At 42.2% G+C, this 9,025-nt stretch overlaps 1 protein-coding gene across 1 annotated transcript; it reads right to left on the bottom strand.

Moving 5' to 3' along the window:
* Window positions 1-2,394: 2,394 nt before the first annotated feature.
* pus3 (pseudouridylate synthase 3) lies at window positions 2,395-7,217 on the bottom strand. The gene is made up of 6 exons (XM_012822698.3): window positions 6,484-7,217; window positions 5,934-6,211; window positions 4,903-5,086; window positions 4,222-4,331; window positions 3,712-3,884; window positions 2,395-2,958 (listed from the first exon to the last, which is right to left on the bottom strand). The coding sequence occupies exons 1-6, from the start codon at window positions 6,901-6,903 to the stop codon at window positions 2,708-2,710; spliced, it is 1,416 nt and encodes a 471-aa protein (XP_012678152.2). The 5' UTR covers window positions 6,904-7,217; the 3' UTR covers window positions 2,395-2,707.
* Window positions 7,218-9,025: the final 1,808 nt, after the last annotated feature.

Raw genomic sequence — 9,025 nt, 5'->3', positions numbered from 1 at the left:
GTCGTCTCCTGTTTTAATGTTACAACACATTCACAATGGTTTGACACAAGCAATGACAACTTGACTGCAGTTAGCGAATATTTCCCAGATAATTAGCATCAGTTTTGAATGAGTGTTTGTAGCCAACACAGTTTTAGGCTACAGCCTGCCTTTTCACTATAGCTTTGACTCCGAACTTCGTTAATAGGCTATAATAAATTCGAGTAGGCCTATTAAAAATATATATAGCCTATAATTTGAACGAATATTAGGCAGCCCTTAATATTCAATGATGTTATGGGCTTTATTTTTTGTAAATGTGTTTGCTTGAACATTCTATTCAGATTCTGAGGCTTCTTCACGTGAAGTTGTGAATCGCGAGCTCATTAGGCATACTAGCATGTTATAAATATCCTGGCCATGGATGCATTAATCATTGCATCTGTCTTTCAAAGATGTCAGGTAAAAAACAAATAAGCATCCTGTCCTTCGCCCAAAGAGGAAAGCCCCCTCAAAAGGCCAGATTAGGCCCAGAGAACGTAAACACATTAGAGGAGGAGATGGTGGAAGAGGAAGAGACAGTACAGGTGGAAGAAGAAGAGACAGTACAGGTGGAAGAGGAAGAGACAGTACAGGTGGAAGAGACGGTGCAGGTGGAAGAGGAGGAGACGGTGGAAGAGATGGTGGACGAAACAGTGGAGGAGATGGCTAGAACAAAAGGGAGAAAAGTCCCAGGAACAGCCACCTACAAGACCTCGTTTAATAATGAATGGACCTCTAAATGGCCATTTATTACTGTAGGAAGCACCAGCTCATATTACTGGTGCTCTTTCTGCCGCCAAGAGAACTCCTGTGCCCATCCAGGTGTGCGGGATGTGACAAGGCACATAGGCAGTAAGGGGCATCAGGCCAAACAGCAGGCACTGAAGTCAACCAGCGCAGTCAAAAACTTTTACTTGCCAGTGACTGCAGAGATGAATGTGCAAGAGGTCAAGGTACATTTAAATGCATAAGGTTGACTACAATGTTCATGAATACCATTTTTCCTAATTAATACATCCAATTCTATTACTATGGCATATATAATGGGAACCAACACCAAAAATGACGAGAGTCCAAAAAGGCAACAAACACCTACAATAAACAACACAAGTCATAATTCTCTCTCTCTCTCTCCCAAATTGAATAAATACTTAGTAATTGGTTGAATTGTCAGTGCCATGTGTCAAATCTTTTCTGCAAGTCTGATCAATTATTAACAACAACAAAACACTAATAATAATATGGGGGGAGGGGGGGCGGGGCTGGTCTGTGGGCATACGGCAGGGGAGGGGCGGGCAGGGGCATGGCCGGGGGGGGGGGGGGATATGTCACTCTTGCCTGTCTTCAAAACTTGAGAGCCCTGCGCTTTCCATGTCAGTGATCAGGGTTGCTCTGTATTGGGTCTTGTTTTTGGTAACGAGACTGAAAATCGTCATCTGACGACATGATTATTTTATACCTGCAAGGCTGGTCGGTTGACTGGCTGCAATAGTAGGGATGATTTGCTACGTTAGCAGTCTGTAGTCAAACACCTTTGCAATGGTCACTTTGCCCCAACAGAGCGATTCAAAGTTAGAACAGTCTCCGTGGCGTTTCAGTTAACGTTACTGCAGCTACATTAGCCTACTCCATCAGTTATTCACACCGTAGCCGTCTCGTAACCAGGCGAATCACATCGTATGCTAGCTACTACGGCTAACTTTTTATACAAATTTATCTGAAGGATATACCCCTTGAAATGCAATCATCTCGTTAAGTTACCGAACACATGTTTTAACGTTTTATATGCTAACATTACGGTCACATTTATGTGCTTTATTATTACTCCCCCGCTTCCCATTGTACCTCAGCAATGCATTACGCCTCGGTGGATAATAAAGTAGCAGTGTAGTAGTATAAGTGGATGTTGAGTGAGTGAGAGTAGCCTACTATTGCGGGTCGGGGAGGGTTACAGAACCACAGGCACAAGGTCGTAGCATCGCCTCGACGGACTTGTTTTCATTTATGGTTCTCCGACGGTTGTGGGTGCTGCAAAGCAATTTTTAAAAAAAGATGGCGGACCAAACTCACTAGATGTTCGTATTTGTACAAAAGAGTTGTTTGTTTGACTTTTTTATGCTTCGATTTTTTTCAAAGTTACCGAGAAATAGACACTCTGCAATGTAAAAACTGAAAAATACGTCTGAGGGGATTTGCGAGGAGTCTAAGCCAGCTATCTAATGTTGGCATACTAGCGGTGTATTGACGGATTGACGGAGACGGATAGTTACAAAATTTGGAGAGTGCATGTCAGGCCAAGGAGAGGTGCTCTTTATACGTTGATTCTGCCTCGGTGTGGCTCTGCAGAGAAAATATTAAACCAAAAAGCAAACATTATTGATGCCACAGGCTCAACGGTTTAATCAAAGGCCTTTATAATTTACAAGCATCTGCCTTTCAGGTGCATTTGGCACGGTATATTCCGTATGGTGCATTGTTCTATTAACAGTATTGCACAAAACAAGAATAGTCTTTCCCGCTCGACATTCACACAGAGTATATATCCAAATTGTGTTGAATGCAGGAAAGACACCCAGGGTTAAAACAAATTCATAACAATAGTGTAATTTTACATAAAAAAAAATAAACCTCAGATGGTCTTCTTTATGACTATATATGTTCACAAACAGTCTGGCTTTTCTTCTGTTCACTGGGCAGGTTGTGTCGCTCCTGAAGCTACAGTCTGAGAGGAGGGATTGTGGGAATGTTTTGACCTCTTCCCCCTGTGCAGAGCCTCCTCTCCGTTCTCCCCCTCCTCTCGCTCCAGCCTCCCTCTCTTCACGTAGTGCTCGATCCTGGCCTCCAGGCTCTCGCAGCAGGGTCGCTCCAGCAGGGGGCGGTAGTTGCGCTGCCTGGTCCCCTCCATCAGCCAGCACTGCAGAGGAGTGGACACCTCACCTTAAGTGAACAACAAGCGTCAGATTACGGTTCAACTGGTTATGCTTATGATTTTATACACACACATATTATATATCCACCTGAGGAAAAAGGACAACCTTCCGATGACTTTTCATATTAGGAACCTGCATTATTAGTGTGATTGCTCAATCACACGGCATTGCAAATTTCCATTTGATGTATATGTCCATTCATACATTACTCGACTGCACTGATCATTTAAAAAAAAGTCACTATGTATATATGATATATATCTAAAAGATGACCTTTTAAGCTTTTTAATAATTCCATAAACTATTTTGCTTTAGACTGGCCGGTCTATATGTCATCATGGTCTAGTCATGGTCAGTCACGAATCAAGACAACACAGTAAGGCTTTGACTGACACTACAAAATGTTAAAGTTGCCCAAAACTGTAGACTATGCTGAGATTGCATCAATAGTGTAAGCTAGCACATTTTCATTTACATTTAGTAATTTACCAGACGCTTTAGTCCAAAGCGACATACAAGGGAGAGAACAATCAAGCTACGAGCAATAGAGACCTAGTCTAACAACAAATACTATTTTACATAGGAAGAAAAAAGTGCAGGAATGTAACTACTGTAAGTGCAAGTTAAGTACTACTAGAAGTGCAAGTTAGAAAGGGAGGTGCCCCTGCTCTGGTAGTGCTAGGCAGCTCGTTCCACCAACGTGGAACTACGGATGAGAATAGTCTAGATTGCTGTACTTGCACAGACTAGTAGCACCTACCTGAGCTCTGTAGGCCCTGGATCATGCCGCGCAGGACCTGGGTCTTGATTACGTTCTGTGTCCAGTGCTGGTGCAGCGTGTTCAGGACAAGGCCGACCTCCTCGGCCTCCCTCCTCCAGCTTAGGCCATCAAAGTGGCATGCATAGAGAACCAGAGGGTAATCCACTGCCATGCTAGCGAGCAAACAAACAAACACATGCAAGTCTTAAAGAGGACCTCTTATGCGCCTTTTCAATGTTCATAATTTTATTTTCGAAACAGATTTACATGCCCCAACGTTTCAACAAGACATTATATCTCATACTCTCAACTCTATCCACCCTCTGCCTGGAAAGCTTTTCTGGTGCTGACAGTAAAGGAGTGCCATACACTTCAGAATGACCTGAACTCACCATAACCCTGAACCCATGGCATTGCTACTGAGGACATTAGTATATACAGCCCAAATGCAACATGTATTTATACATTCATTCACTTTCACCCTAAAAACAGGTGGCATGTGATGGTCACCTGTACTGGGGCTTTCTCGGATTCTTCTCCACCTCCAACAGCTGATCGATGATGTCGGGAGCTTCTAGCTTCTGCCCAATCAGCAGCAGCACAGCCATCATGCACCGCACCTGTGGGTGGAACAGCTCATGTGTTAAAGGTGGAGTCCACGATTCCAGTGAGAGGTTACTGGCATAGGAGCTCATCAGCCAATGAAACTAAACCCCTATCTTCCATGCTCCTGAGGCAAAGTGCTGATTGGCTGGAACTGTTAATGGCTCTGTGAGAGCCACTCTGTTTTCTATTTACAGGGCCAGGTACTTCGTACTAACGCCACCGTTTTTTTTTTTTGAGTGCACACACTAAACGGACAGCTAGAGGACCATGCGGAGCAATTAGCTGAATTTTACAAAAAGTATATTGGATTAGATTTATTCACCTTTAATTCTCAGGGCTGCTTGAGAGACAGATAGATCAGACTACCACAAGTGTCATATATGCTCATGTTATTGAGTCACTGAGCAAAGCCTGACCTCGGGAAATTAACAGAACGAGTAATAAACTGTTACAGCCAATCAGCAACGTTGTTTCAGGAGCACTGGTACGAGAGGTGTTTCATTCATTTCATCAATATCAAAACTCTTTTCGCCACAATCGGGGACGACATATTTACATTTTCATGAAACGAGACCCAACACCCACCTGGTGGTAGAGGAAAGCCAGCCCTTTGACCTCAAACACGTAGAGGTCGTAGGGGTCAGCTGAGACGGCTTGACAGGGTTGGACAGAGTGCACAGACGCGGACAGGATTGTCCTCTGGAACTGCAGAACTCCGTTTCCCACGTCCATCTTGCACAAGTTTCTGAAGTCATGGGTGCCCTCGTACCTGTGATGGGGACCAGGGGGAAATTGTACATTTTAATAGTATTTAGGACAAATGGCCATGAACATTGATGGAGATAATTTCCAAGCACTGTTAATTACTTAAGAATATATGAATCAAGTGCCTTGTATTAATATATTCCTTGTATGAATCATGCAGGAACATGGCTTTTCTGTGTTTCTGCGTGTGTGTAACTCAGAATATTAGGTGCCACTTAGTCTGCATATGTACAAGAGCATGTTTAGATCAGAGGTGATAAGAAGGGTCGAACTGTGCTTCTTCCGACCTTGTTCAAAACTTCCATCCTTGCCTCGGACGTCAGAAATCCACCACGTGGTTATCCCTGCTGAACGCTAAACTTCTGTCTATATAAACCTTGCGCGATGTGTTTGTCATTGCTTCACTTTCAGCCTTGTGCAGACATTCTTTTAAAAAGAATATCAGATCAATTTACAGGTCTCCATCTCTCTACCTTGCCGTCTGACTGATCAAACAAGGGGGTTAATCTGCAATGGAAACTCATTGACAATACAAAGGAAAAACCCATGAAACTTCTGATGTTCACAAATTGCTACATATTATGCACTCTATATACTAGTAACTGCATCTAATCTACAGTTATTAGACTTAATGGGAGGAGTGAAAACGTGTTTTAGTCATTGTTTGACTATAACTATTTAAGTAACAGATATAGAAATAAATAAGTTAGGAAAAGTAGTTATTCCACTAAATCAATCTATATACCCAAATTACAAGCACAGTGCCTGTCTGCTTTGATCTTGATATACAAATGAACATATCAAGTGTTCAATCTAGCATTCGTATTTTCCCAACTTCCACCTACACCCACCGTTTTGCAGCTTCAGCCATGAGACTCACGTCCAGGGAACCTAGAGGGAAGTAGTACCGGTACGTTCTGGACTGGCAGTCGAAGCGGGCACTGAACCCAGTTTCGGCCGGTGACCAGTCAAGGACCCGGATGTCCTGGGGTAGGACACGATTAAGCATCTTTACATAAGGCAGTTCCTCAGAATTTGGCTTGCTCTTCACACTGGCTCCATCAGCAGTAGGCACAATTACTCCGATACCCCCACTGAACTGGTTTGAGCGCAGGTCAATGGATATAACCTGCAGGGAAGGACAGTTAAAATAAATGTTGCTGCAAACATTAAATACTAATATACCGTATAAACTTTACCAACAATATGAACTAGACCAAGCAGGCATATTAAATTGATACGACTGGCAAAGTTGGGCAAATCTGTATACGGGCTGTTTAACTCGAGACGTCATGAGCACCGTGAAAAACAGAATGACACCATGACAGTGTTTCTTCATTGTTTGTTGCCAGAACAACAGACAAAAGTCACAGAGCTCCAGGGAGCAGTTGAGTAACGAACCTGTGAGAATGCGCTGACACCTTTATCTGTCCGGCCACAGCGGTGGTAGCTGGAGCTTTGACGGTCCTGGATGAGTTTGGTCTTCAGTAATGCTTCGAACAGTCTGGCCTCTACTGTGTTGTCTGTGTTTTCTTGCACGGCAAAGCCTTTGTACTCCCAACCCAAATAGGCAAGCCGCAAGGCGACATGCCGACGTGGGTGGACAGAGAAGTCAAACGGCCGTTCCTTTCCACGTTTCTTGCCTTTTCTCGCACTCCCTCCATCCTCCTGACCCTCTATGTCGACTGTAACGCTAGGTTTGCTACCTCCATTCCTCTCTGTGCAGGCTTGATCAGCCGTGTCCCTTTTTCTCAACTCAGTTTTCAATCGCTCCACCTCGCTTTCCAGCTCCTTAATTCGATTCACCAAGTCCTCCGACATTGTGTTGATCCGAGCAACAACTGTATAAACTATTTGGATATGTTGTATAAGACAGTTAACTTCGATAACATTAGCTAGCTTTGTGGCTACCTCCTACCTACACCTTCGTTGCTGTCCCCATAAATACAATTACAGGACACGTAATTTTCGCATCAAAGTCCACATTTGGACCGTTTGACCACATTCATTCTAACCACGCTTTCACGCTCCCCACGGTGGGAGATACCAGAGCTAGAAATATTCTGAAGATACCAAAACTTCGTCAATCCACGCTGGTCGGGCAGCGTGTAGCCAGCGACAATCACAAGATTTTCAATATGGCCGCCATTCGTAATTGTTTTCAAAATAAGAGTCGAAACTCTTTTATTTGTTTTAAATTATATAAGGACGAAAAATGAATTTTAAAAATGCTCATTTAACAAACTGTATGAGCTACTGGTGTTGTTCTAAAAAAAAGTCGTTTGTTTCTTCAAAAACATTCTGTGAAATGACAAATCCACAAATGTATCTACAAGAGAAAGGGCGTTTGAGCATCATTCCATCTGCCTGAGACTGAGAGTTGAAAGGTAGCCGATAAAATGCATAGAATTGGCCAACGATAACAAATTCAAATTGTGTGTCTGAGAAAACCACAAATTGTGCATCCTTGATATCGGGGTGAAATTAAATCCTTATAACAAGTACTTTATGTTATGAAATGTATTGTCATTGTGAAGTTATTGTTGTCATAGTTATTATTGTCATTGCTCTAAGAAACAGCTTCCGTTTGTGTTTACACATTTTATAAAACAGTTCATGTCATGCTGTTTCATGCATCAACAGTGCCCACAAACTCCTGTTTCAGCCCATGGACAGCTATTCAGTGGGTCATCTTAACAAAACCAAGATTCTCCTTTTAAATTCATATTCATAAACATATTTAGCTTGATCTATGAACATTTGTGTTCAGATTGTTATTGTCTATATTTATGTTTCTTTTGTGGAAAATAAAATGTTCTCGTCTTGTCCTCATTTGTACATTTAACATATTTATTCCCCATAACCAAGACAAATTCCTTGTATGTGGAAACCTACAATAGCCGGCAATAGTCCTATTTGATTTCCAAATCACTTTTGTAGGTACCAGGCCATGTCAAGCCCCAGCTGAGTCACATACAGTAGGCTTACAGTCTTAGAACTGATGCACAGTTATACCTTGCCCTCTCCTATGTCTTCCTAACTAATATGGGGTCAAAGGTCAAATAGTGATTGTCACGTGTTTGGTTCTCTTTAATACCACTTGTGGACCTGTATCCCGAATACAATTTTTTTATTTGTTCACCAGCTGCCACTGTTGTAAAAGTATGTGTTTCTGTATGTGTGCCACATAATAGGGGAAGTTAAACTCTCATAACTCTGTTCTGCCTATTCATATCCAACACAGTCTATAGGCTAATTGTATTTAGTAATACATTCGATGTTCTATAAATGATAATAAACAACGGAAACGAAATGTTGTGTAGCCTACCTAATTGGCCACCATCTCATTCCATGGTTATTTGCAAGATGAGGCTGACAATTTGCAGATGCAATATGCAGTGTATTTAAATAGACTAGTTAGCAGCACACCAGGCATATGCCGTGCAAAACGTTCAACCATTTGTCAAACCGGACTTTCAAACAACATTTTTAAGGGGATATTTATTTTGACGCTTTTTCGCCGCCATATTGCCGCCTATTGTGGAGTACTGTCGCTTATTGTCGCTAGCTCCACGGAACTTGCTGGTTGGTGACGTTTCTTCATCGTCAAGGTTTAAATTGGCTGTCAAACCACATACAGCGCTATGCTGCACCCTACTGTATTGGCTGGCTTAACATCTACTATGGCATTGATTCACATTGGGTAAAACTTGATTAAGATTTGAAGTTAGTCTCTTGAAAAAACAAATCTTCATTGTACAGAGTTGGCTACTGAAAAACAGAGAAAAAATGGTAGTTTACTCTAAAGAACACTGACATACACACATCTAATTTCCCTCGACTCTTAAAGGAAGAGCATGTCAAAATGCAATGTTGCAATTCGCATTCATACTTTCTATTTCCAAACAATCAAAACATCTCTATCCTGTCATTTCCAGTTAAG

This window comes from Clupea harengus, chromosome 23 (genome assembly GCF_900700415.2).
Source record: "Clupea harengus chromosome 23, Ch_v2.0.2, whole genome shotgun sequence".
Lineage (NCBI taxonomy): Eukaryota > Metazoa > Chordata > Actinopteri > Clupeiformes > Clupeidae > Clupea > Clupea harengus.
This window is presented reverse-complemented; position numbering and strand designations above follow the sequence as displayed.

Bases quoted from the DNA above. Each gene is read 5' to 3' on its own strand.
- pus3 (XM_012822698.3), bottom strand. From the start codon at position 6,903: ATGTCGGAGGACTTGGTGAATCGAATTAAGGAGCTGGAAAGCGAGGTG. The intron at 5,087-5,933 runs GTGGGTGTAGGT...TCCCCATCACAG, and splicing joins ATGGCTGAAGCTGCAAAACG to GTACGAGGGCACCCATGACT. The intron at 4,332-4,902 runs GTGGGTGTTGGG...TTCCACCCACAG, and splicing joins TGGCTTTCCTCTACCACCAG to GTGCGGTGCATGATGGCTGT.